General features: G+C 53.3%; 3 protein-coding genes across 12 annotated transcripts in view; all 3 read left to right on the top strand.

The window, feature by feature from the left end:
• Positions 1–12,209, top strand: part of HOXC6 (homeobox C6) — a 40,291-nt gene extending 28,082 nt beyond the window's left edge. For 4 of the 8 annotated variants that reach the window (XM_086713216.1, XM_086713211.1, XM_086713215.1 and 1 more), the window contains exons 2-3: positions 9,967–10,312; positions 11,037–12,209. In XM_086713216.1, the coding sequence (XP_086569342.1) occupies positions 10,159–10,312; positions 11,037–11,344 (462 nt within the window). In that variant the 5' untranslated portion in view covers positions 9,967–10,158 and the 3' untranslated portion in view covers positions 11,345–12,209. Of the gene's footprint in view, positions 1–529; positions 1,056–7,428; positions 10,313–11,036 lie in introns of those variants that run through there. The other 4 variants (XM_086713214.1, XM_086713210.1, XM_086713213.1 and 1 more) reach the window with 4 other exon arrangements.
• HOXC4 (homeobox C4) overlaps positions 1–26,314 on the top strand; it is a 38,466-nt gene that overhangs the window by 1,163 nt on the left and 10,989 nt on the right. The window contains exon 1 of one of the 3 annotated variants that reach the window (XM_086713201.1): positions 19,272–19,683. The exons of the other annotated variants lie outside the window; for them this stretch is intronic. The gene's annotated coding sequence lies outside the window, so the exon portion shown is untranslated. Of the gene's footprint in view, positions 1–19,271; positions 19,684–26,314 lie in introns of those variants that run through there. 3 annotated transcript variants of the gene reach the window in all.
• HOXC5 (homeobox C5) lies at positions 13,637–16,939 on the top strand. Its single transcript, XM_086713217.1, has 2 exons — positions 13,637–15,088; positions 15,803–16,939. Exons 1-2 carry the CDS (start codon positions 14,635–14,637, stop codon positions 16,015–16,017), a joined length of 669 nt encoding a protein of 222 aa, XP_086569343.1. The 5' UTR covers positions 13,637–14,634; the 3' UTR covers positions 16,018–16,939.

The raw sequence follows: 26,314 nt of genomic DNA, 5'->3' as shown, positions 1-26,314 counted from the left end.
TAGGGACGTCAGAATTGGGCGGCCCGGAGGGTCCTGGGCGCTCGGGATCTTCCTAATAATTGGTGCTAATGGCGTGTTGTATGGTCTTAACCCGACACATATGGTTTCATAACACAGTGGCTTAATTTCTTCCAAATGTACGTGGCCCTGAATGTGTTGCAGTTTGATATATGACCCCGCCCTGCTGCCTGGCCTGGGTCCGAGGCGGCCCCTATATGTGTGAGCTTCTGTTTATAAAGGGCGATGCACACACAAACGCTTACACACCCAGGCAGACACACCCCAGAGCTGGGGGAGGGGAAGCGCTTATTCCTTGGAGAGGTTTGAGAGTCTGGGGGCCAGACTCACCTTCAATCCGAGCTAAGAGCTGCCCCCCACCTCCAGTCCTCTCTCTCGTGGCTCGACTGGGCTTCTCCGCCAAGCCCCAGTGGGGGAGGGGAACGCTCCTCGATTTCCTGTTTAAACCCTGACCCGTCGCCTGGGGGTCGGGGGTGGGGGGGTGGGGGGGTGGGGTGGGAGGGAGAACCTGTTTTTATCAAATTCTTAAAAAACATAATTCGCCTGCATTCAAATCAAACCCCTTGGGTCCGAGTTGATGGTGAAGCTTCTCTCCCCTCCCCCCACAATCCCCTTCCCTTCCTCTGCTGCCCCCCCAAAATTCCCGTTTCATATCCGACATAAAGGCCTCTGAGGTATTCTCCCGGGGGAAGAAATGGCATTTTCTCTCCCCCTTTCACTCCCCCCCCTCAATAGGACTTGTGTGTCGGCAGAGGCGTCTGCCGAGGGGCTAATTTCGCGTTCCTTGTTTACGATCCAGAAAAGCGCTTGGCTCTCCCCAAATGGGCCCAGCCCGCCGCCTGCTCAGGCTGCCGCGCGCTCTCCCGCCGCTCCAGCGCGGCCCTGGGGCTGACGCCCCGGGTACCAGGCCGCGGCCGCGAGACCCCGTGTCTGTGGGACCTGAGAAGGGCAAGGGGAGTGCGGTGGGCCAGTGGAGGGGCCCTGGAGGCCTGAAAATGGGAGCCTTTCTCCTGGCGTAATGTGGGAACCGCCGACCGGTGAGGCCTCTATTTCTCTCTTTCGCCTGTATTTTGTCTGCCCCCGCTGTCTGCCCCCCCCCCCCGCCCCGCCGCCGAAGGCCGCACTGACTGTGGGGGGGGGCGCGAGTCTCCTTTGTTTGCCCCCCGAGGAAAACAGTTTCCGGGGAAGGCCACTCAGGACAGTGGGGATTCACCTGGGATATTAGAGGGGCCCCCTCCCTTCGGAGGGTTGGGCCTGGGTAAGGCTGGGGTATTTATCTCGGCCTACAGGGATCTAAACAGATGTGCTGCTGGCGAAATTTCAGGGTGCTGGGTTCATGGGTGGCGGGTTAACGGCTGCATCCGAGGTGTCCTCATATAATATTTTTATCAATTGATTTTCTGTCCCTTCCTGGCTAGGGTCCTGCAGCCCCCCACGTCCTTCACCCCCTAGATCCTCCTCATGAGACAGAGGGATGCAGAGAAAGCATAGCAGCAGTGACTGATCCTGGTTTTCCAGTTTTCTAGTCTGGCCAGGGGATAAATCCAGCCCCAAACGCCAGCCCCTTCCTTCCCTCCTTACTTTCGATTTTCTTTCCCTTCTTTCTCTCCCTCCTGGTGCTCAAACAGAAGCACAAGAGGGGCCACCAGTGGCAACCCCCAGCATCCTTGCAGGCCAGATTCCCTGTAAACGTGGTCCTTAGTGCAGGAAAGCACTGGTGTGATTATCTAATAATAGCCAGGGCGGCTGAGACTAGAATCTGGCTCAAGGACTCTGCACACGCCCAGGACGCCCAGGACGAAGGCTGGGCAGAGGCACTGAATCTGTGGGTCAGGTTCTGGCAACACTCCCCAGAGCCCAGAGCCCCTAGCGTTCCCCTCTTTGGGCACCTCAGGCCTGCCCCTTCTAGGCTTTGTCAGCCCTGCCATGGACTGTATTTCATGCACCAGTTCCTAGCTAAGGAGAAATGGGCAGAGCAAACCCGTTCTCCCCCTGGGTCTGACAGTTGTGATCCCCACGAAGAATGCACCCTTGTTTGGAGAAGGCGGCCTTGTTGGGTTGGCTGTTGTGTTGCAAAAACCAGGCTTGGTAGCTTTATACACTTATTATATACAGGCTCAAATGTACAGACTCTGACTTATGCGTGAATATATACAGACTCATGTTTCCTCGGTGGTTAATTGTATATTACCATGCTTATACTCGCTCAAACACCGTTTTATGTGCATGCAAAATTTTGTTAGATGGGATTGGGCTCAAGGAGGCACTGGGTGCACCAAGAAGGCTCTCTGGGCATGCTCTCCTGGAAATGTGTGCACGCTGGAATCGGAGTATGCGGGTTCCAGTAACCAACGGATGCCACAAAGGCTCTCTCAGACCTTATTGCCTTCACAGTCCAAGCAGCTGGGCCAGGGAAATATTGAATCCCTTCGGCTTTCTCTCCACACTTCCCCCCCAAACTTCCCCAACTCAGAGGCTGTTTACCAGGGGAACACTGTTGTGTTGAAAGTGAGAGTTTTGTGGGAAGCTCTTTTCGTGTTTTCGTGGGTAAAGTGGACGTTTGAGCAGTTCTGAGCACTCGGCTAGGCCCTGGTGCCTGAGCATTGCTGGGACAGCAAAGGAGATCTGAGTGGCTAGTTAATAAGGTGGCCTCTGGGAAGTAGTCTGGGGCAGCTGTTTGAAAAGGCTGGTGGAGAAAGCGAGACAGAATGGGTTAGGGGTGCGGTGAACATCTATCCCCGCTCTTGCCCCTGCTCACCGGACCCCAGATTTGCCTGCGTTGTCTGGGGGGCAGATTAGGGGCTCTCTACGCTTCCCAAATAGGCAGATCTGGTTACGGGTGAGATTTCGTTTTAATTCTCTCAGCTACCGACCGAAGCGGGGCGAAGGCTGACCGGCAGAGCCGGAGAAGAAACTGGGTCTAGCTGCCTGTGGGCCTGGGGCACTGAGTGTGGCCCGGGGCTGGGAATTAACAGCCTCCTTTCTTAGCCTTCCTCCCTTTTGGGGCCCCGAAAAGACAGAGCAGGGGAGAATATAAATGTCCGTGAAAAGCTCATGAAAGAAAGTAAGAACAGGAAAGGGGCTAGTGGGGCTTTCCTCCACTCCCTAGGCAATCAGGTTCCTCCCAAGACTCCTGTCCAGACACGCTGCGGGTGCCGGGTGCCGAGACATGCAGCCTTCTTCCACCTTCTCCTGCCAGCGCTGGGGGCAGCCTTGGGCTTTTGGACCTCGGCCACCCGTGGGTGCTGGAGTGACATGACCCCCAAATTGTGCCCCTTACGCAGCCCCCCCCCCCCCCCCCGGCCTCTGCCGCTGTGGCTGCAGCCGCCCCTGTTTATTGTGTCTGTGAGTTGTTTACTTGTTTTGTCTGCTGCCACCCTGCGTCAGAAACCCGCCAAACCAGCAAACTCACCCAGGAGAACAAAGTGCGGCGCTATCCTCTGCTCCCTCCCCTTTCCGGCACCCTGCTCCGGCCATCACCTCCTCCCTCACTCTCTCTTTCCCAGGGGACGAAGCAGAAATCGGCCTAAAATAGGGCAGCTGTTTATAGGGTTGGGGGAATTATGGGGACACCATAAACCTCCGGGTGTCCTGGTGGTGGAGAGACTTAGAGCTGCCCTCCCCTCGCCTCCGGCTTTTCTTCTTTCCCCTTGGCAACTGCTTGGTTAAGGGGGCCACAGTCATTGAGGAAGCCGAGCCCCCCTTACCCCACTCCTCACTCCTTTCTGCAGGAGTTTTCCCTGAGACACAGGTTGTTGGGTTTTAAATCAGGGTAATGTTGGCGGATGCATAAAACTAGATAAAGTGTTGTCACTCTCCCCTCACCCTCCCTTCTCCTCAGCCCCCCAAAATAGCAGTGAATTTAAGCAAATCCTACAAAATTAAATTGCCCCTTCGCTAAAGATCCTATAAATCTCCAATCCCGCCAGGTATAGAGTCGGAGAGGCCGCTGTTTGCCTCTAATCTTGCTCCTGGCTATCAAATCTAAAAGAGTATCATCGAAGTAAGTAATATTCTCGTTTCTGAAATTAATTCCCCCCTCCCCATCTCTCTCTCTCTTTTCGCCAGTGCAGATTAAATGGTTCTCTCAGATCTGCAAACAATAAAGGATAAAATTATTTATAGGGAAATGAGGACGATGTTTCATTGTTGGCTTATTGTTCCAGAACATAATAACATTTTATTTTCAACTGGGAGAACTTACGCCAGGGGAAAGGGAAAAGAAAAAAAAAAAAAAAGGCAGGGCACACCCCCCCACACACAAAACTCCTACTGTATATAACTTATATGACATTTACAATTTCCTCATGACAACTCACTGTGACGTCATAAATGCCATGCTCCTGAATTTTACAATGCTCATAAACCAACAAAGTGGGTCCAGGCAGTGCTTAGTGGGGAGGGGATATGAGAAGCCAGGAATCTGAGGATCCTTTGGCCTCATTCTGGGGGCGAAAAATATTCTTAATATTCTAGATTCTCATTCTTCCTCCTGGGCCAACCAGGGCCACTTGCTTTTCCGCCCTGAAGTGTCACTCAGCATCTGAGTTCCCTCCCCACGCCCAGCGGGGATGAGATACTGTGTCCAAAGGCCCTCTCCTCAGCTGGTATTCAGCTGCTTGGGACCAAGCCCCCAAAAGCCAGAAATGATTTCTTCCAAAGGGAGCCCAAAGGGGCTCAGGGCTGAGTGGGATGGGACAGAGATGCTTGGGATCTATTTTCCTTTTTAACCTTCAGTTAGTGAAGTGAATTGAGAAGCTAAACAAATGGCATTGTGGGAGCTTGTGTTGGCCTAGTGGAGTGGTGGTAAAGAAAGGTCAGTAAGAAATCTGGAAAGAGAGAGGGAGGAGAGAAAATAGGACGTGAGTTAGCAGAGCCTCTGCATGTACCTTTCTTCTCTGCTTAATTGCAAATAAAGCAAAAGCAGCTTGGGCAGCCTCTCAGCCTCTTAGCTCAAAAAAGGAACTGCCAGCCCAGGCCTCAGAGGTGTTTGGGGCAGTTCTCAGGCACTTGACATGCCCCATCTGGCCTCTTCCTCCTTCTCCCCTCCCTGCTGACCCCCAACTCCATTCAGCTGGCCAGCCTGGCCCCTGTCCCCAGAATATCAGCACCCCCAAATGGGATCCATTTCCGGGTTGGATGTGTCAAATTTCGCTTTTCTCCAAGTGTCTCCATGCCTGAACTTTGAAAGGAGGAGGAACGTTCTGTTTTGGAATGCAGTGTGTGCATGGGGAGGCATGCGCTCAGACAACTTCCCCGGAGCATATCTGGCAGAAACTGGAGGCTCCTTGGGTGAGCTATGCTTTGGTGTCCCCAAGCCGACCCAGTTTGCCGCATTCAGGTTCTCTGGCGGACTTGGAGACTCTCTTTTTGCAATCCTTTTACTCCGGATTCTGTGGAGATCAAAGGAACTTGTACGCAAAACACTAGACATTTGGAGTAGGATTTATTTTTCAATTTTTCAATTGAAAGAATTCTAATCATAAGCCAGTCGGGCCAACTGAGCAACCACTCTAGAACAGCAAAGCCTTAACCAAACAGTGCAATTGTAAGGTGAGCTGAACAATTATTGAAACTGGGGTTTCTCTGCAAGAGGGATTTCGGCCCTTGCCCAGTGGCACAGAAGGGGCTGGTGGGGCAACCGCTCTTCCCCTGCTCTCAGAATTGAGAATTGGCAGGGGTGGGTCCGGCAGCTGCAGAGGCTTCCGGGCAGCCAAGCACCCAGGCCGAGCGCTGAGTCCTGGCGGCCCCGGTGTCCAGGTCGTTGAGCAGCCTCCGGAGGCGCGAGCTATAGTTGTGGCGCGCGGGCAGCCCGAAAGGCTGTGTGTGTATCTGTGTGCGAGGCTGGGTGAGTCACAGACATCTGCGCAGAAGTGGGGGATCTAGGGAGAGAGAGAAGACTGGCAGAACACAAACTAACCGGGACCTCTGGAAAAGACTGTCCAGCAAAAATTCCAGACCTCATCCCTCTCACTTCAGATCCCCTTCCCCAAGAAATTAATATATTTCGCAGAGCAGAGTGGAAAGCAAAGGCAGGCAAGATGAGGCCTGCCCACGAACCCCTTCCCAGCCAGAGTCCAGTCACACCTATCCTCTCCCCAGTTCAGAGCTGCCCCGGGCCTCCAGCCCCTGGCCTGGAGCAGGTTCAGGCTGGGGTAGGAGCGCTTGACTCGTTCTGAGAAACCTTCAAGTGCCCAGCCTCCAGAGCACCCCATAGCCTTGGGGACTCCAGGCCAGTGACTGCCCCCCATGCAGGCCCATGGCGCCTGCAGAAGGTCCCTCTCCTATAATTAGCGCTCATGAAAAGCATGTGTTTTGGGCTGGGGAGATAGGGGGACTGGAGCAGCGAGCGGCAACGCTCCCCCTTTATTCCTGTACTGTGTTTTTTGAATTCTGTTTCGAATCCACTAATTACAGCTCCGAAAGTGAAAATCTGTTTTCGCCGCCAAACCCCCTCGGAATGCCTGATTCCGGAGGCCCAAGGGGCAGAGCAACTCGGAGACCTGCGGGCCTGATGGGGGTGTTCTCTGATTGCTCTAGGCTTGTTTTATAGAAACAAAGAACAAGTCCCCCCCCCCAACCCCTCCCAGGACTTGTGCATATTTACAGAGCTCAACTGCAGTTTTAATAAAACATCTGTTCTTGCTTCTGCTGATGAGTTTCCATAATTGTTTTCAGACAAATTTAACAGGAAAATATAAATATATTTAGAAAAACCCAAGTCCCAGCTATCCCCCCATAGACAGTCATTCTTTTGCCAAAAAAATAAAATTAACGTAAGATGAGAAAAGGAAAATATAATCCAATGGAGGGAAAATCGGGCTCATCTGACCTGCTCTCCCCCCTTGGAGCGAATCCTTCCAGCAAATTTCAGCTGCATAATTAAAGATCCAACTGAAAGAAGGAGGCTTCTTTTCTCAGGAATGGAAGGTGATGGGGGAGAGTATGTTGGAAATTAATTTGGCTGAAAATCTTTAAGCAGTGGGGGAATTTATTTGTATTTCTGCTTCCCCTCCTCTCCCCCTTCTAGTATTTCTGCCTTTTTTCCCCCAGCAGCTGGTTTCTGTTCATTATAAATCGGCGAGACCTTTCAGTCTCTGCCCTCTGTTTAGGGACGTAATAAAACACTTAACTTTCCGGGGCTGAGACTTACATTCTGCTCCTCAGGTCGCCCACCCCCGCGCCCACTGCTTTTAGGCCCCAAATGAGACTATCCCCAACTTTGGGGCCCCTTTCCCCCCCAGACTTTGTTTAGGAGGGGCTCAAGGAAAGCCAGGCATCCTTGCTGGGGAGCTGCAGCACATGCTTCCCTAGAAGTCCCTTCTTTCTTCCAAGGTCCTTCCTTCCCCCACTCCCCCACCCACCCACCCATAAAAGAGATTTAAAAATACATAGAAAATCAACACTCATTGAAAACGAAACCTCATTAAGACATCCTATCTTCCATCATTCAATTTGTTGTACATTGCAACAATTTAATATCTTGAAGGAAATATCACTGACATGATTTATCCCTCTAGCAATCTCTCTCTGAAATGGGGGGGGGGAGCGGGGAGGAGGGAACTTATTCTCTCTTCCGGCCTGTTCTATGTGTTACACTGTTACCCTCAGGGCAGAAATGAGGCTGGGAACTCTGGGAGCGGCTACTTGTGTCCAGGGGTGCGCTGACTTGTTTCTTAGCTCAGCCCTCTGGGTCTTCGCGGCCCCCCCCACCCCAGTTCTTTCTCACTCTACTTCTTTGCCCTCCAGGGGGCCTGGAGCCCCAGCCAGCTGTTGAAAACCTCTGTCCAGGCACGCCATGAATTTGAGGACAGCTGGATTCTAGAGCAAAAATCAAGTCACGCTGGTGTCTGTGTTTATGTACCTGCCATGTCACCCCCAAATGAGACAACTCCTCTCAGAATTCCCCTCTTAAATTGGAACCCTCCTCAGTCTTTCACTTTTATCTCGCTGGGTAGAAGAAAGTATGGTCCACAAGGGGGAACCTTTATAATATGGGGGTCTTTCCCTTAACCCTTTTAAATATCAGCAAATTTCCCTCCTTTCTGAAGGCTTGGGGCTGTATTTTTAAGAGCCAACACAAACTGTCAGACAGGGAGACTCCTCAATCCCCTAACGAGGTTCATGTATTAACTAACATGTTGTCTCCACCAGCTCCTACACACTGTCTGCTTTTGGGTTCGAAACTTTATTTTTCCCCCCTAGCGACACTCCAGGGAAACCTTAACGTTACAGAAGATGAATAAACGAGTTTTTTCCCAGCGTAGTCCCGTTTATGGCTTTATTGCTACCCATTGATTACTCCGCTTTGTTACACAGAAGGAAAAGATCATAAAATCCGGCGACATCCGGGTTCTTGTTATAGCCACCCCCCCCCCCAAAATGGTGAAGAGAAAAATATGAGCTTCCACTGCTTCCTTCGCTAGCCCCACCGCCCCCTCTTTGTCAACTCAAAGCATTTTCAGTCTATGTCACGATATCAAATTAAGTTTGGATTAATCAGGAGAAAACCCACATCTGCACACCTTCCGCTGTTTCAGTTCGCCCACTGCGGCTCCCTCAGAAGCCTCGTACTCAGCTGCCTTTTTCCTAACCTTCCCTTCCTTTTTCTCGGCCCCAAGGTGGAAAGAAAATGGGGGTGGGGGCTGCTGAGAGGCCCGGCTCTACCAGGTGTGCCTGGCCCTTGAGGGAGCTCCCCAGGAGCCCTTTGCTGGAATCTCCCAAGCCCCCAGGGCTCAGGTCGAGGGGTGCCTCCCTTGGCAGGGGCAAGGGGCTTCTGACCTGTGTAGGGGCTCGAGCCTGCCAGACGCTAACTGTCCTTCAGAGCCCCACCAGCCTTGTCTCTCTGCCTGGATCTTATGTGAATTACCCCACCGGCCCTCCCTGGCTCCAAATCATAAATTCTCACCAACATAAACAGGAGTTGATGTGTCTAGAAAGATTCTCAGAGTTCTTTCTTCTTCCTTATTTTCCTTTCTCTCTCCCACCTTTTACTCCTTTCTCTCTTTTTCTATTGTATTTTCATACATTTTTCCCTTTTCTACCAAAATGCTGCAGCAGCTTCCCCCCAAAAAGGGGGTTCTGAGAGGCAGAAGGAGGCTAAAAGGAAGAGGAAGCGGATGCATGGCCCTTTTGCCCACTTTAGCTCGCCACTGTACCCTGAAGTCTCATCCTTACCCCCTTTAGACTTACTTACTCCCTACATCCCCCTTACACCTAAGCCTACCAGCCACACTCTCCTTCCTCTGAGCGCCACGTTTTATGCAGTTTCTTTCTACTTTTGATTTTTTTTTTTTTTAATTACTGGGGTGGGGGAATCCTGGCTTAGTGATGAGGACTCACTCCATGGAGGGTCAAACCAGGATTTCCTGCAGGATTTCTGGGGATTCCCCCCCTGAGCTGGGAAGGGGCTCTTCCCATGGAGAAATCAGGGTGTAATTTTAGAAGGGGGAAGATATAAACGATGAAATCGGATCGAAAATAGAGGGATTTCTCCAGCCCTGGCTCTAGCCACAGCACAGTAAAGTTAGCTGGAGCTTAGAGATTTCCTAGCAGTGTAGCCCCTCTTTCCTGGGCCCCAAGGCCCTGCTAATGCATATTCACCCTTCTCTCACCTCCAAATCAGTTCCCTAACATATATATTTTTAAAAGAAATCCAAGTCTTACTTTCAAAGCACACACTTAGTCTCAACTAGGGAATCAACAGAAGCAGAAGCGATTTTTTTCCCCCTTCTTGACATCTGGCTTGCGATTGGCTGGAAGGGGGTCAGCTGACTTTGTCATTTTGTCTGTCCTGGATTGGAGCCGTCCCTATAACCATCTAGTTCCGAGTACAAACTGGAGACAGAAATAAATATTAAAGAAATCATAGCCCGACCAGGTAAAGGCAAAGGGATGAATTCCTACTTCACTAACCCTTCCTTATCCTGCCACCTCGCCGGGGGCCAGGACGTCCTCCCCAACGTCGCCCTCAATTCCACCGCCTATGATCCAGTGAGGCATTTCTCGACCTATGGAGCAGCCGTTGCCCAGAACCGGATCTACTCGACTCCCTTTTATTCGCCACAGGAGAATGTCGTGTTCAGTTCCAGCCGGGGGCCGTATGACTATGGATCTAATTCCTTTTACCAGGAGAAAGACATGCTCTCAAACTGCAGACAAAACACCTTAGGACATAACACACAGACCTCAATCGCTCAGGATTTTAGTTCTGAGCAGGGCAGGACTGCGCCCCAGGACCAGAAAGCCAGTATCCAGATTTACCCCTGGATGCAGCGAATGAATTCGCACAGTGGTGAGTTTTACAGCTCCGAGATATAAATTAAATAAACTGAACTGGCTTTATGACCGGCTTCCCTAGAAGAACGGGCGGAGAGAGTTTTTTATGGCCCCATAAAAACAATCACGCTCGTCTCCTCGCCGACGCCGAGACAGGGCCCCCTCTTCTGCCCCCTCTGCTCGCCTCCCGCTTGCTCGCAGGGGCCTGGCCCCCTCGGCCCCTGACGCATTGGAGGGCTCCAGGCTGAGGGGGCAGGAACAGGGCAGGGTATGAGGGGAGGGGGCAAAGGGTAGGGGAGCCCCCCAAAGTCGAGTCAGGCTGAGGAGAAAGGGGGAGAGTAGGAGGCAGAGAAGTGGGGAGAAGTTTCCAAGGAGCTAGGGTGCTTGGGGAAGTGGGGGAGCCCAGTCGTTGAGAAATGGGGCCCTCATCCCCAGTATTTGGGATTTTTCAAAAACCAGTTTTTAGACTTACAGCTTTCTGCCTGATTCTTGCCCTCCCCCCCCCCCCCACCTTTCTTTGGGACACTCACCCACCCACATACGGTGGGGGACTGAATGAAGTTGGGATCCTGGCTGTACCCCCAGTGGGGGTGGGGCAGGGCAAAAGGGAGAAGACTGGAGTCTGAGGGGGCCCGTCAGCTGCTGGCCAAGTTGGGAGGGTCAGGACTTTGCTAGGCTAAATCGTCTACGGAGGATGCCTTGCTGATTGTTTTTAGTGTGTTTTGTGCCCGGATCTCTAGGGGTCGGCTATGGAGCTGACCGGAGGCGCGGTCGCCAGATCTACTCGCGGTACCAGACCCTGGAACTGGAGAAGGAATTTCACTTCAATCGCTACCTAACGCGGCGCCGGCGCATCGAGATCGCCAACGCGCTCTGCCTGACCGAGCGACAGATCAAAATCTGGTTCCAGAATCGCCGGATGAAGTGGAAAAAAGAATCTAATCTCACGTCCACGCTCTCAGGGGGCGGCGGAGGGGCCGCGGCCGACAGCCTGGGCGGAAAAGAGGAAAAGCGGGAAGAGACAGAGGAGGAGAAGCAGAAAGAGTGACCAGAACTGTCCCTGCCACCCCTCTCTCTCCTTCTCCCTTGCTCCCCCCCAATTCCCTCCTAATCACACCCTCTATATTTATCACTGGCACAATTGATGCGTTTTGACTCCCTAAAACAAAATTAGGGAGTCAAATATGGACCTGAAAGTCAACTCTGGACCCCTCCCTCACCGCACAAACTCTCTTTCACCACGCGCCTCCTCCTCCTGCTCCCTCGCTAGCTCCTTTCTCGGCTCCTCTGCAGGCCCCTTCCCCCGCCCAGGCCTTGGGGGCTCCGTCCCTGAACCTAGCTTCAGCTCCACAGATCTCCTTCCAAATGAGGACTTGGCCTCCCACTCCCTCGGCGCCCCCACCCCCGCCCCTGCGCGGAGAGCTGGCTCCCGGGCCGGGGCCTCCGCTCCGGGGCCTCAGGGCCCGGCCTGGCAGCCGGGGAGGGCGGGAGGCCCAAGGAGAGCGCGTCGTGGCCCCACAGCAACCCCCAGGGCCTCCCCGCAGCCCCTGTCCGGCCCCTCTGCCCCAGCAAATGCCCAGCCCAGGCAAATTGTATTTAAAGAATCCTGGGGGTCATTATGGCATATTACAAACTGTGACCGTTTCTGTGTGAATATTTTTAGCTGTATTTGTGGTCTCTGTATTTATATTTATGTTTAGCACCGTCCGTGTTTCAATCCCATCTTAAAAGGGGAAAAAAAAAGAGGGAAAATTACAAAAAGAGAGAAAAAAAAGTGAATGACGTTTGTTTAGCCAGTAGGAGAAAACAAAATAAATTAAAAAAAAATCCCCCTCGTGTTACCCTCCTGTATAAATCCGACCTCTGGATCCGTTCTCGAATATTTAATAAAACTGATATTATTTTTAAAAGTTTATATTGGGATTTCTGTTAATTCGCTCGCCCGCCGGCCTGGGGTGAAAGTTGGAGCAGGCTCCGAGCGCTCCCGCGTCCGCCCGCCGCCTGCAAGCCCCCAGCCCCCTGCGCTCGCCTTTCCCGGGAGCTGGGCGCAGAGCCGGGGCCTCCCCGCTCTCCTAGTGGACGTGCTGGGGGAGCTGGGAGGCCTCTCTGGGCTTCCCAGCGGAGCAACACACTCACCCCGCAAAAAAAAAAAAAAAAAAAAAAAAAAAAAAGGCTGCATAGGATCTCGTTGGGGGTGGGGGGAGAAACCCGGTTGCTCGGATTGGTCTCCAGCCGCACACAGGCCTTTCTTCCAGCCTGTGGTAGTCTGGGGTCCTCGGCTTCTGAACCCCGAGCCCCCAAGGGCCAGAAAAGAAGCATTCTCCAGGCACCAGGGCCTCTCCCGTCCACTTCTGGGAGTGAGGATGGGGGGCGCCGCGCGAGCAGCCCCCCGGGCCCGCGCCAGGCCGACTGTTGCGAAACGTGGCGGAGGCGGAGAGCCGAGGGGAAAGAGAAGACCGCGGGATTTGAGCCCTTCCGCAGGGATTGAGCGATTCAAGGACATCTCGAAAAAGAAAGCCTGGAAACTGAGCCTGCTCTGGGACTCCTGACAGGGCTGGGACAAAATTCCTTCTTCCTTACAACCCCAGTCCCAATCTGCTTCCTTCCTCCTTCTTCTCCCCTCAAACTCGGCGAGTGAGGAGCGCGGCCAGACCCTACCCTAACCCTTTCCCCAACTCAGGCCTTCTCTCCTTAAGCCCAGACAGAGAAACCTGAGTGGATCTAGGGGGTGAGGTGGTGAGGGGGTCTCCCGGAGGGAAAAAATCCGCCAGAGTTTTCCAGACCTTCCAGATCCCCGCCAGCGCCCCCTCCAGCGCCTCCGCCAGCGGGGGGGGCAGGAGGGGGGCTTCTCCTGGCGGGGGCGGGGATTTCCTGGGGAGAGGCAGGCAAGAAAGAATAAGACTTGGGGCTAGGGGAGGGGGTTCGGAAAGGGGCCGAATGGCTGCGGAGCCCCTGGCCACAGGCTGTGAAGGTTGCCCAGGCGCCTGACCTGCCCACCTCCCCCATCCCCCACCCCCAGCCAGGTCCTTTACACGCCTCCAAATAGCTCAGAAATTGCTCTCCTGTGGACCTTCTGTATCTAGGTCCCTGGAAAACCTGTTCCAGAGGCATTTTCCAAAAAGGGCACAAAACAGGCCTTTTCCTCTGCCATGCTCATATATTTGTGGAATCTTGAATCTTGCTTCTTTATGCCCTCAATTAACATCTATTTTCTATCTCAAATATCTGGCAAAGGTACCACATGAGGATCATGCATAGGGATACAGAGCAGTCCTCCAAGCCCATTGTGTCTGGTTACACACACACACACACACACACACACACACACACACACCCAACACACACACACACACACACACACACACACACACACACACACACACAGAATTGCCTTTTGCCAGTCTGGAGTCCAAACATGGTGAGGTCTACCCAACTCCCCCCTGTATCCTCACCTCCAGGATCATCCCAGAGTTCCCAGGACTCTCAGATTTGTGACCCTCAACCCCCCCTATCCAGTTCTGCCCACCCAGGACCCCTCCTTCTCTGGACATCCTGTCCACCTCTCCAGGGACTGGGTTCACTTCCCCATGCTGACAGTCACCTCCTCAGCAGTAGCAGGGCCTTGGGGCCTCCAAGGAGAGGGACTTCAACACTTAGTTTAGAGAAACTGAGATAAATCCCCTGGGATCTCCAGCCTGGGCAGATTCCCCCCGCCCCCCCCCCCCCAAATCTTCCCTCAGCCATTTTTGGAGATTGAAAGGCTCTGGGGGTGGGGAGGACAGAGATATCCGTTAGTTTTTGTATCCTAAATGAGGCCTCATCTTTTCTTAAAATTAAACACAATTTAAAAGGCCATTTCAAGGGTTTGTTGCAGCAACAACCAGCTTCTCCTCTACAGGGTAGAAAATCCAGCGGTCTGAAGGCGAGCCGAGAAGCCAGGCTGCAATTCCTCCAAGTAGGCACCAGGTGTCGCTGTGGGCTCGTTGTCCCGGCTACCCCCCAATTCCAAGAACCATTTTTTTTCTCCCCCTTCTCTCTCTCTTTCTCTCTCACTCCCTCTCCCCCTTGGTTGGGCTTTGCCAACATATCAAGATGCGTTTCGCCGGCTTCCATCACTAACCTCCCGGAGGTCATCAAGCCAAATTTATGAGTGGCCGCTCGAGTCACGTGACTCTATTTAAGGCTCCCTTATTTGGGAAGAGCGCATAGGATAAAGAAAGAGATATCTCCACCTATAAATTGTGCACTTTGGAGAACAAAAAACCCCTCAACTTCAAAGAGTCACAAATCACCCTTAATCAAAAAGGGTGCAGAAATTTTTTTTGGGCCCTCCCCGCCATGAGCTCCTACGTAGCCAATTCATTCTATAAGCAGAGCCCCAATATCCCTGCCTATAACATGCAAACTTGTGGGAACTATGGATCGGCCTCAGAGGTGCAGGCATCCAGGTACTGCTACGGTGGATTGGACTTAAGCATCACTTTCCCACCGCCTGCGCCTTCCAACTCTCTCCACGGGGTAGACATGGCTGCCAACCCCCGGGCTCACCCCGACCGCCCCGCCTGCAGCGCCGCGGCCGCTCCGGGACACGCTCTGGGCAGAGATGAAGCGGCTCCTCTGAACCCCGGGATGTACAGTCAGAAGGCGGCTCGCCCAGCGCTGGAGGAGCGAGCTAAGAGCAGTGGGGAGATCAAAGAGGAGCAGGCGCAGACAGGGCAGCCCGCCGGACTGAGCCAGCCACCGGCCCCGCCACAGATTTACCCGTGGATGACCAAACTGCACATGAGCCACGGTAAACTTTAGGACTTCATTTTGCGCGCTCGGGTCCGCCTGGGTTTTATAGGCCATGCGGGGCAAATAAAGAAAAAAAACCTGCGGCCATAAATTTTACGATCCAGGCATCAATGGCTCGTAAAACTGTCCACTAAAAGGCTTAGAGGCTGTGTGCGCCCAAATTTACGACGACATAATTGGATCATAGGAACAAAACGTGTATAAAAGGCAATATTCAATTTTGGGGGGAGAGGGAGGGAGTTAAAAAAATAGAGGGATCTGAAGGGTGAGGAGCGCGGGGCTCCAGAGCGGGGATCCCCCCGCGGCTCCCTCCCTCCCTCCCCTGTGGAGCCGGCTCGGCCGGCGCTGGCCGCTCCGGAGGATTCCAGCGACTCCGGGAGGGGCGGGAGGGGGGTCCCCGGTGCTCGGATCTCGAGGGTGCTTATTGTTCGGTCCGAGCCTGGGTCTCCCTCTCCCCCCAACCCCCTCAGCCCCTCCGGCTTGCTGAGTGAAGGCTGCGGCGGAAAGTTTCCTGCCAGGGCGGAGGCGCCTCTCCCGGGGCTAGGCTGGGCTAGGCTGGGCTGGGTCGGGCCCGCCTGCGGCCCGCTGGGCCTCTCCTGCCCTGCTCGCCTCCTCTCCCTCCGGCCGCGGGTGGGGGCCTGGGCTGGGGTCGGGACGCTGGGGCGCTGCACGCTATTCACCCCTTCCTGGCTTGGGGGGGTTTATATTCCAGAGACGGACGGCAAGCGGTCCCGAACCAGTTACACGCGCTACCAGACTCTGGAACTGGAAAAAGAATTCCACTTTAACCGCTACCTCACTCGCCGCAGGCGCATAGAGATCGCCAACAACTTGTGTCTCAACGAGAGACAGATCAAGATCTGGTTCCAGAACCGCAGGATGAAGTGGAAGAAAGATTCCAAAATGAAAAGCAAAGAGGCCCTTTAGAGGCAGCGGGGAGGCCCGCAGATAGCGCCCTGAGCCCGCTTTGGTCCCTGCGCCTTTCCTTTTCGGTTTTCCGCTCTCTATATTTTGGGGCAAGGGCGGGGGCTGCAGCACCGGCTCCGGGGCCTCACAGACAAAAGCGCTTTTCCTTGGCATTCCGCATCCCCACCGACCCCAGGTTCCCGCGGGGCTGCCCGCGCTGCCCGGACTCCCCTCAGTTCTGCTTAGCACCGGGGGGGGGGGGGGGGGGGGCAGGGCAAGCTCCGCAGGGGCTCTCCAGAGGGCTGTGGTATATCGGCTGGTGCCGAAGGAACCCTGGCCTGGGCCGCCTCTCAGGCTTCCAGCCCCAGAGCGGCCTGCCGGAGTTAAGGTCGGCCTTGCGGGCGCCCCAGGCCCCGCGCCCCGACCCTCCAGCCTCCCCTCTCCTTTGTTCCTGGCTTAGGCTGGCCAGGCGGCTGCGGGCTGCGGGCTGGCGAGAGTGGTTGTGCCTGGCGGAGTCCGGCGCCAGACTCGGGGTGCTTCGTTGTAGCGACTAAACTCCTTGTTCGGTTTTTAAATGATTTGCATATGAAAGGGGGAATGACTGTAGATCCGCCTAGGGTCCCCTCGGTTGCCCTCGGCTCTCCAAACCTTCTCCCCCATCCCTAAGCCCGGTAACCTCTCCAGCCTGCGCCCTCTGCATGTCCTCTCAGGTCCTCCCCACCCCACCCCCGCCGCAGACCATTAGCTAGCTCAACTATGGGGGTTCCTTGCCACTGGACCCCAGCAAGCAGTCCTAGAGGCTCCTGGCTGCCCAGTAGTCCCTGCCACGACTTTCTGTGCCCTCTTGCCCCCTCGCTGTTGTCCAACTATTTATTGACTCCAGGTCTTTCCTGAAACTATATTTTGTCATATCAAATAAAGACAAAGAGAGAACAGGACTAAAGATGCAGCAGTGCCTCTCTGTTTGGGGCATGTATTGGGTAAAAGTGTCTAAGTGGGCTCTGGGGTGTAGGGGAGGCCCACAGCCTTTCAGCCTCTTTTTTTTTTTTTTTTTTTTTTTTAAAGAATTCTTAGGAGCTTCTAGGGGTATTGAGAAGAGGAAGGTGAAAGTGCGCTCCTTTCCAGATCCCTGGTTCCCAGAAGGGCCTCTGGAGAAAGGGGAGGGCACCTAGGCAGTCTGTACTGGCTTTTTCCCTGCTGTGGCTCTCCAAGGCTTGCAGGCCTCTGCACCCCGTTCCCACCTTGGCTGGCTGGATCTGAGGCCTCTAGACTGGCAGCAGCCTCCACTGCTTGCCAGAGCTAACTTGCAGGGACGGGTGGCTCCGTGATACCTCTGAAGATCTCTCCCAGGGCCAGGGGGTCCCTGAGGGGCCTCGCTGGACATCGAGGGAGGGCTGAGCCTTCAGCCCAGGGGCCCATTTGGTCCCAGAAACATCCTCAGGAAGAGTTGGTACTGCTTGGTGAAGGGGGTGTGGGGGAGTTGGAGGAAATGTGTCTTAGCTTTTTATGATACTGGGGGAGATGGGAGCAGGGAGGGCAATCTACAGCGTACCTGCCTGGCAGGAAATGTTCTGACCGCTTCCCCACTTCTAGGGCCTAAGGCTATGCAGGACAATTAGCTGGGAAAGGAGCTGCATAGACTGGTGCCTGAGTCCTGTCTGTTTGCCATCATTTGTCTCAGTCTCTGGGATTTTGTGTGGAGGGGGAGGGTGGGCTAAGGGGAAGGGGGAAAGGCAGATAATTCAGGTGGTGCCCGAGGCTGGCTGAGGCCCAGGCTCTGCTCTGCCCCAGGCTCCTGGGATGGGATGGGGGAGGAAGTACTTTATAGGAGAAACAAATGTGGGAAGGGTCCATAAAACTTTACTGCATTTCCTCTCCCGCCTCCCACAACGGGGTGATTTCCTGGAGCCAAGCCTAGGCCCCCCACACTGGGGGAGGGTGCGGTTCAGGAGCTGGGCTAGAAGACTGCTATAGCAGCCAAGAGGGAAAGGGAGCAGAGAGACTCTGGGGAGGGGCAAGGGGAATATTTATGATTATTAATGCTGATGCTCCTTGGATTTATTATAAGGACTGACTTCTCTGCATCCCACTGCCTAAGCTATCCATCTGTCTTTTTTTTTTTTTTTTTTTTTAAACCCAGGAGCCTCTCGTCACCCCATGCCTAGCACGTAGGAGGTCTGGACAAATGATTATTGAACTGCACCCATCGCTGTACCCTTACCTTCGCCCTGCACTCAGGCCAGGTTAGGGCGCCCGTAGTGTCTCTCCATGACTAGCACACAGCAGTCTGCCCAGCCTAGCACCAACTCGGCTCCTCTCTCAACCTCTCACTCTCGCTCTCTCTCTCTCTCTCTCAAATAAAATGTGTAATTTTCTTCAGGGAGTTATTTTAATTTTTTCTCCATGCTGAGGAAAACTATTGGGCGAGCGGTGAAGCGTGGAGAAGCACTGGCGTCTCCAGTGGGTAACAGTTAACTAAGAAAGAAGCCGTGTCGCCCGCCATCGCGCGAGCCGGCATCCCGGGCTGCCGAGGCCCTGAGCTTCCTCCCCAGGGGACGCACCGCCCCAGGGATAGAACCAGGGGCTTGGCCGGGGCCAGGGCCTAAGTGACTCAGACCCGCAGGGTAGGGCGCACCGGCCCCACCTTGCACTGAAGGCCTCCTTCCGCCAAGGCAGGGCAGGGTGAAGGCCTCTCTTTCCCTGGAGCAGCTGGAGGGCTGACTGAGGTTGGCCGGGCTGGGGTAGACGCAGCCGCGCCCGCCCGCCCCCGCCCCTGCCCCTCCTGTCAGTCTGCAGGCCTGCGCCCAGGCCCCAGCCTCTGCTCCAGCGGCGTCAGCGGCCACAACCTAGCCAGAGGCCTCGGACGCACTCCCCTACACTGGGAGTAGGTACCGCCCAGACCCTCGCTTTCTCTCCGAGCAGAGGCCTCTGCTTTGAAGTCTGAGGTGGTTCTCCCACCAGCCAGCCTCCTGGAACAATCTGCGAGTACCAGGATTTGGCGTTGCTCTGGGAAAGTTGGTGGAGGGGCTTCTGGGTCCCAAGCAGAGACCATGGAGCCTGCCTCTCCACTTTGCCCTGAAGCCCACCCCCTCTGGCAGCGAGAAAAAAAGGGCAAGAAGCGTGACTTACCTTCCCCCGGGGAGTGGGAAGAGGGGGACACGGCCCACTCTGAGCAATTAGAGGAGAGAGGAGGAAAAAAAATAGGAGGAAAAAAATATCAACACGACCTCGAAGGCGACAGGTCCTTATGGAAATAAGTAAGTAAATAAATAAATAAATAAGGATCCACCCTCTCCCCCCTCCCCACCCTGCAAGGGGGGTGTGGGGGTGGGGCAAAGGAGCAGCACAAGGGCTTTTTAGTGTAACTGAGCATTAGAGAAATACGCACGGCTTCTATGTGAATTTAGGAGTTTGAAACTTTTGGAGGTTATTTATGTGAATGGCCCGAAGGCAAGCCCGTGAGTGGCTCTTGGGGGACCACGTGATGTCATTAAACCAAGTTTTATGGTGTAGGGAGAGCTGACAAACCCACAATATATTTACATCATATATAATCTTAACTGTCCAGCCACGCAGCTGCTGGTGAGGTTTAATGCTAGGACAGAGGGCCTGGCAGTTAGAGGGGATTACGGCGCTGGGGATGATGGTGAGAGTTACATCTTCGCAAATGAATCCCAGGCGAACGCTGTAAGTTAATTTTCTCTCTCTCTGACCCTTTCTCCCGTTTACCTAATCCCCCTCCCCAAGATAGGAGGCAGTTCCCACTCATTAAGGGGAGGGGAAGAAGGCCTCCCCGGGCATCCCCAGGCTAGGGTGGAAGAAGAAGAGAAGAAGCCGCTGGGAGGTAGGAGGATGGGGGAGCTTGTCTCCTCTGACCAGCCCTCCCCTCCCTGCCCTTTATTCCCTCCAGCTGCGAGTCAACTGCGGTAAAGAGAGGCCTGGGTTCTTTAGAGCTTTGCTAGGTCTTCCTGACCCCCTCTTCCTCCTCAGCTGGGAAGAAAGACTGCGGCACACACATGGGTGTTGGGTGCTGGTGAGAGTGTGTAAACTCTAGGTGCAAACGCACCTGGGGGGCTCTGGGCCAGGGAGGGGCCAGTTCGGCCCTTGGGCCAGGGCAGGTCAGGCAGCTGGAGAGGGAGGCCGGGAGGGAAGGCGTTGGGACTTCTGAGCCCATAGGCTGCGACCTGAAATGGCAGAAGCATCTTGAAGGTGGCTGGTTTGAATCCAGGGAGTCCCAAAGCGTTTTCTCTTTCCTCACCACCAGGCCTGGGTGGGCAGCTGTCCCAGCGTCTGTAGTCTGGGGTCTTAGTCTGGCTGGGGCCAGTGTGGTTTCGTGCCTCCTCCCTCTAGCTGCTGGGGTCTTTGCTGGCACCCCTAGCCCTTGCCTGAGGTAAAAGTAGGCTGGGAGGCCTAGAGGTTCTGCTGTGAGTGGAGTGTAAATGAGTGGGAGAGTGGAGGCAGTGTCTTTACTGGGCTGGCCAGGAAAGATCCTCAGCCCGGAGGAGAGAGTGGCCTCTGGGGGATGGAGCCATCAGGGCCCAATATGGGCAATGATTCCTGGGGCCAGTCTCAGGCTGGGGCACCCTAAAGATTTCTAGGAAGGAGCAGTGAAGGCGTCGGGCACGGGAGGCACGTGTCCTCCACACCTGCAAGTGCATACCCCTCCCCATGAGTCACCCGGAGCTAAGCCAGGATGGCGAAGACATAGAAACTCAGGCTCCTTGAAGGGGCCGACCATATCTCCCATATCTCGAGGGATTCCGAAGCAGGGAGGAAGGCGGGCCCATGGAGGGCTACTGGCCTAGGCCAAGGGAAAGGGGAGGGGAGAGGGGAGGGGGCGAGCCAGGTCAGCACCTACCCAGGGGGGAGGACTGCCTTAGGGCTCGAGGGGGGCCTGGACACCGTTTTTGTGGAGAAGTGTTGGGGGGGACGGGGAGAGGACGCTGTCAGTGTGCCCCTGCCGTCCAAAGAACTGAGGAAGAAGCGGGACTGAAGCAGAGAGACGGAGAGCCCGGGCAGACTCCAGGAGGGTGAAGGGGAACAGAGACCCAAAGACATCGGTGTCTGAGCCGATCCCCATCCCTGGCTCTAGCGGGCTCTCGCCTGCGTGAGGAGCGCTGGCAGGGGACATGGGGAACTCCCGGATGCCCTCCCTCTGGAGCCCTCTGTCCCACGCCAAGATTGGGCCTTCCCACCATCCCCCCCCCCCACTCCTTTATTTCCCAGGGAAGCGTGAGCATCCCAGAGGATTTCCCCAGTAGCCCATTCAAAAAGTTAACTCTCAGGTTCTCCCTTTCTCATAAGCGGCCCTCTCCATTCTCCCCTCCCCACCAGTCTGTGATTTTAAGGGTTTCTGGAAACCTTCCATTCAAACCTCAGGGAGACTGGAGTTTTCCTCGGTCTCTAACTTGACTCTGCCCTTCCGCCGGCCTCTATAGGGCTTTAGGGAGCGAGTCTAATGGCCTTTAATCAAGAATTTAGCCGGGGCCAGAGTCCCACACCCAGGCAAACTCAGCCTTCCCAGACTCCTGGCCAAATTGCAGTCCATTCCCTTCCTGTCCGTGGAGAGGGGTGTGTGTTTCTGTTTCACAGATTTATGCAACGTCTGTTGGGGGTTCTATGACTTCTTCATCTCCTTTTCTGTGTCTTAAGCTCAACAGTTCCATTTAAGTATCACCCTCTCTTCCTGCCCCAGTAGTAATAGATCGTCCTTCCTCTCAAATACCTGGGCCAGTTTTATGCTGTTTTGTAGGACAAATACACAATACACAAATGGAAGAAAGACAAATACAAATTGGGCCTGAGACTCTTGGTTTTCCACCCCGCCCCCCACACCTGATTTTGGGGTCTCCTGGAGCAGGGAATGGGTGATCAACCAGGTGCCAAGGTGCCCCAGTCAACCTGGGAAGCTTTTGATTTTGTTCCTAGGTCTTTAACCCTAGAAAAGGTCAAACAACCAATCAGAAATGTGCTAAGCAGGGTCACATGGGCCCCACAAACCAATCAGCCAAAAAGTACTTGGGTCTCTGTCTCACTTTTCCCCTCAACTCCTCTTCCTCTTTCCCTCCCTCACCACCCGCGTTAGCCCCTGAGTCTACCCTTTCTCAGCTGCAAATGGGACAAGCGATACTGAGAATATTCTAGCCCCTCTCTTTGTCCCTGAACTAGTTCTGGAGAGTCTTTGGCTTGCGTTCTCTGGTTCTAACAATGTGCCTCGAGGTGAATATCAATTGTACGGGGATCTGAAGTTGGAGGTGGTCTCTGGGTCATTCCCATCATTCCCATTCCCCCCCCCCCCCGTGAGGTCCTACCCAATTCACTGGGCTTTATAGACGTAGACTCGAGATTAGGGTGTACAGTAGGTGTGGATAGGGACTCCAGCCCTGAATTCAAATTCTGACAGTGATTATTCCCTAAACACTTACCTTGTAGAGTTTTCATTCTCTTCAGATCCTCCTGGAGGCAGGTGGGGGCGATCAGAAGAGACCTCTTTTGATTTATCATTCTGGAAGTGCTCAGGAGCCATTAGGTTTATCAAAGGACCTCTGAGGTGGTTGGGGAAGGGAGCAGACGTGGAGATTTTTGCAAGTTGTGTTTGGTATCTTTAGTTTGTTGAATAACTTTTGAGCCAGTTGAAAAAGAGATTTGGTAAAGGAAGTGAGCACAGAAAATTAGGATCCTCCCCTGTTATATTAAACAGTTGATCAATTTAAGTCCCTTTCCTTTCCATTCTTTTAATATAATAATAATAATATCAATCTTATACAATTATTATACAATAATAGTAACAACAATAATAAACTAAGTGATGATCCCGTGTCCTCGCCACAAAGGACACAGCCACTGAAAGTGTGGATTTCTGTGTTTGTGTTTAGATGGATCAAGTCAGAACAAGCAGTGGGTGAGAAACTGTTTTGGAGCAAGATTGTCTAATGGCACAGAAACTGTGCACGTAGGACAGAAAGGCTGTGTTTTCTGAATGCTGGGGCTGGGCCCTAAGCCAATCCACTCGTGAATCCAGACCCAGAGATTTCTCCCTCCAGTACCCCCCATGCTCTAGGGCTTTGTTTTGTGGTTAATTTTATGGTTGAGTTCCCTCTCTTCTCTTGATCTTCTACCCTCCTTGAGCTGACTGAGGGGCAGGAGCTCTGATGGCCTGTGCCACTCAGACCTCTAACCCCTCTTTAGGGGCATCAGGAGTGCACGAGTGCAAGTATTAACCCAGTTTGAGCTGGGCTTTGTCAGCACCACTCTGCTTGTTGGTCTTCTGTGTGGGCCTGATTTGGGGACAGTGCCACAGGACAGAGGGGAAGGATTAGAATGAGAAGTCAGAGGGAGGGCAGCTCTTCTCAGAAAGCATGGGACCTCCACTTCCCACGTCTCCGTCAACCACACTGCACCACTGACCTCTTTCATGAGTTTGAATTAAAGCACGCACATTTATTTTTCCCTGGTAGATGGTGTGGGAGTCTTTGAGACCAACTTTCACCTCCACTGTGGATTTCTCACACTGGAGTTTCGAGATCTCATGAAGGGTGGGAAAAGAAAGATGGGGGCTTGCTTCTGTCCCAACAGGCACTGGGAAGAGAGGTTTGATTGCTCCAGTCCCTTCTAATACCCATGTGAACTTTTTCTGTCTCTTTGACTCTCCCTTTCTGTGTATAATTGCTTTGGGCTGAGTTTTTGAGCTGAAACATCATTGTCCTAGGCTTCAATTCTGTGTTTTCTTTTGCTGGGGAAACAAGAATTACCCTGAGCCTCCTGCTGGTGGGACTGGAGACCCTGGAGCCCTTTCAGATGGAGAAGGGAGACAATCTGGATTTGAGACCCCAAGCTAAGGCTTTCTGGGTTAGAGATTCCATTTAAGGCAGGAACTAGATTGCTGGAGGGCCAAGAAAATCACATTCCCTTTTATTGGGTCTTTGTCACCCAGAATAGTATATCTGTATACTCCCAGATATACTATTAGTATATATACTATTATCCTACTAGTATAGTATATAGTATAGTATATAGTATATATACTAGTATAGTATATAGTATAGTATATAGTATATATACTAATACTAGTATATACTACTAATAGTAGTATACTATTAATAGTATATCTCCCTTGGCTGCTTTGAAGGGACCCCAGAGGCCCAAGGAGGCCGGACTGAGGAACTGGGGTGAAAGAGATCTCTTTGTCCTTGAATCCTACAGAACCCTGGGATTCACCTGCTTCTGCCATTGCTAAGGCTCACTGTGGGGCAAAAGGAGAACAGAGATACCCAGGAGATTTGCTGAGTGTGTGTGTGTGTGTGTGTGTGTGTGTGTGTGTGTGTGTGTCTGTGAGAGAGAGAGAGAGAAATTGGGGGTGTGTGTGATGCAATTTGGGACTTGGGAAAGTTGGGCTAGGTAATCCAGGACCTTATTTCAGCCTCTGATGACCAGGCCTTAAGATCTACAATGAGAGGTTGGATAGGTTTATGCAGGAAGGCAGCTACTTCTCTACACCTGACACTCATACAGAGAAAGTTCTACCATGATCTGCAGCCCCACGCGGGCTGGGTGGGATGTGTGGGTTCAGTTACCTGGTGTTCCTTCAGTACCGCAGGTGTCTCAGCTCTCTGAGAGGCAGAGCAGGTTGGGTTCCACCCTTGAAAAATCCCCAGCCCTCGGCCCCAAACACCACACCAGAACACACGGTAGCATATGCACATGCCCAGAGAAGCCCAGTAAACCCACTGACTTGAGCCAACCTCGCACTCATTGTCCTGCCCCATTTTTCCCACGGGTTCAGCCTGAAGACCATTTGTCCTCCCCAGCTCAGCCCTGCCCCTCAAGCCCTGGGCAACTGTTAAGTTTCCTCTCTCCTGCCTCCCTGGAACACCAAAACGCTGGAGCAGCCCCCACAGATGGGGGCAGCCAGGCTCTTGGTGACCTTCAGTGTCCTGTTAGCCTGTTGGGTTGTGGGGTGTTGAAAGGCATTGAACTGGGATTTTTGAAGACCCGTCTCTGATCAGATTCTCCTTTTACTTGCTATCCTAGGCTCAAACTCCAAAACTCCAAATTTCTCAGGGCTGCTTCTTTGGTCAGTGGGGGACAATTCTGTCTAGTAAATACTTCTTTAAAAAGTCAACTTTCTGGAAAACCCAGTGTGTGTGTGTGTGTGTGTGTGTGTGGTGTGAATGAAGGGAGTAAGGGTCAGGTCCCTCATTTTAGATTGGGTCTCTCCCCCTTCTCTGGGTGGAGGATGGGGGCGTGGGCTGAGGTTTTATTGAGGGTGCTTTTCCTGTTGGGAGTAGAGATGGGGTCATAAAAGCCTAGAGGAGGCTGTTTTGATCTGGTGACTTCTCAGGAAGTAGCATCTGAGGTTTTGCTTTGTAAATCACTCTCCCCCAAGCTGGCCAGCTAGATTGGATTGCACTTCCCGAAGCCCACCTGGGGCCCTCTTGCCTCCCTTTCCCCAGTAAACCAAAGAAGAAAAAATAAAAGGAAGTCCAGGGCTTTCCAAATCTTATGCCTCCAATAAGAAAAGCGCTTGTTGGTGAATTTTCCCCCCTCAAAGTTCCAGATTTAAAAACCATGCAATCGCTCATTTTTCTTTTGCCCACACAGACCTTGGTGTCCCCAACCCCTCAATTAAAAAGGAACTAACATAGAATGCAATCAGCTTTTGAGCCTGGTGGTTGATACTATGACTCCTGGGGGCTCTACCATGACTTCTGGATCTGCTATCTCCCTGTGACCCCTTTCCTGAGCCCAAACCCCTTCTTGACAAGACGGGACTTCAGAGGTAGAAAGAGCTCTTGAAAAGAGGCATTGGGAGTGAGCATATAGAAGAACCCATCCAGCACCTAGCACCGAATGAATGGAGAAAACCCTCTGTGACTGGGTTTTATGTAATTAAGATGGGTGTAGGTGTGTGTGTGAAAGCCCACAGCCTTCTGACAGCTCACTGTAACTGAACTGTCTCCAAACAAAATCATATTTTACCTGAATAGCTCCATTTTGTAATGTTAATGAGCCTTCCCCTTCTAAAGACACCCCAACTTCCCAAGGGTCCCCCCCACCTTCCCCAGCCCTGGGCTAGGGAGCAGAAGGGAAAGGAAGAAAAGAGCTCTCTACCTCCGTCTCAGCGAGGGCTATATCAAGTCAGGACGCTTTCAGGCCCAGGGATCAGGGCCCCTATCCATTGCCAGAGAAATGCCCCCATATGCTGGAAATGAGGCCATAGATTATGAGTTCCTGGGCTTCTTAGCACTTGCATAGGTCCTAGTTTACCCTCATTTGTTTCCCAGAGAAGTCTGGGCTAGGACATCCCAAACGCACAATC

The sequence above is a fragment of the Puma concolor genome, chromosome B4, assembly GCF_028749965.1.
Source record: "Puma concolor isolate L17-30 chromosome B4, mPumCon1.1.hap2, whole genome shotgun sequence".
Lineage (NCBI taxonomy): Eukaryota > Metazoa > Chordata > Mammalia > Carnivora > Felidae > Puma > Puma concolor.
Note: the sequence above shows the minus strand (reverse complement) of the source record. Positions and strands in the feature narration are given on the sequence as shown.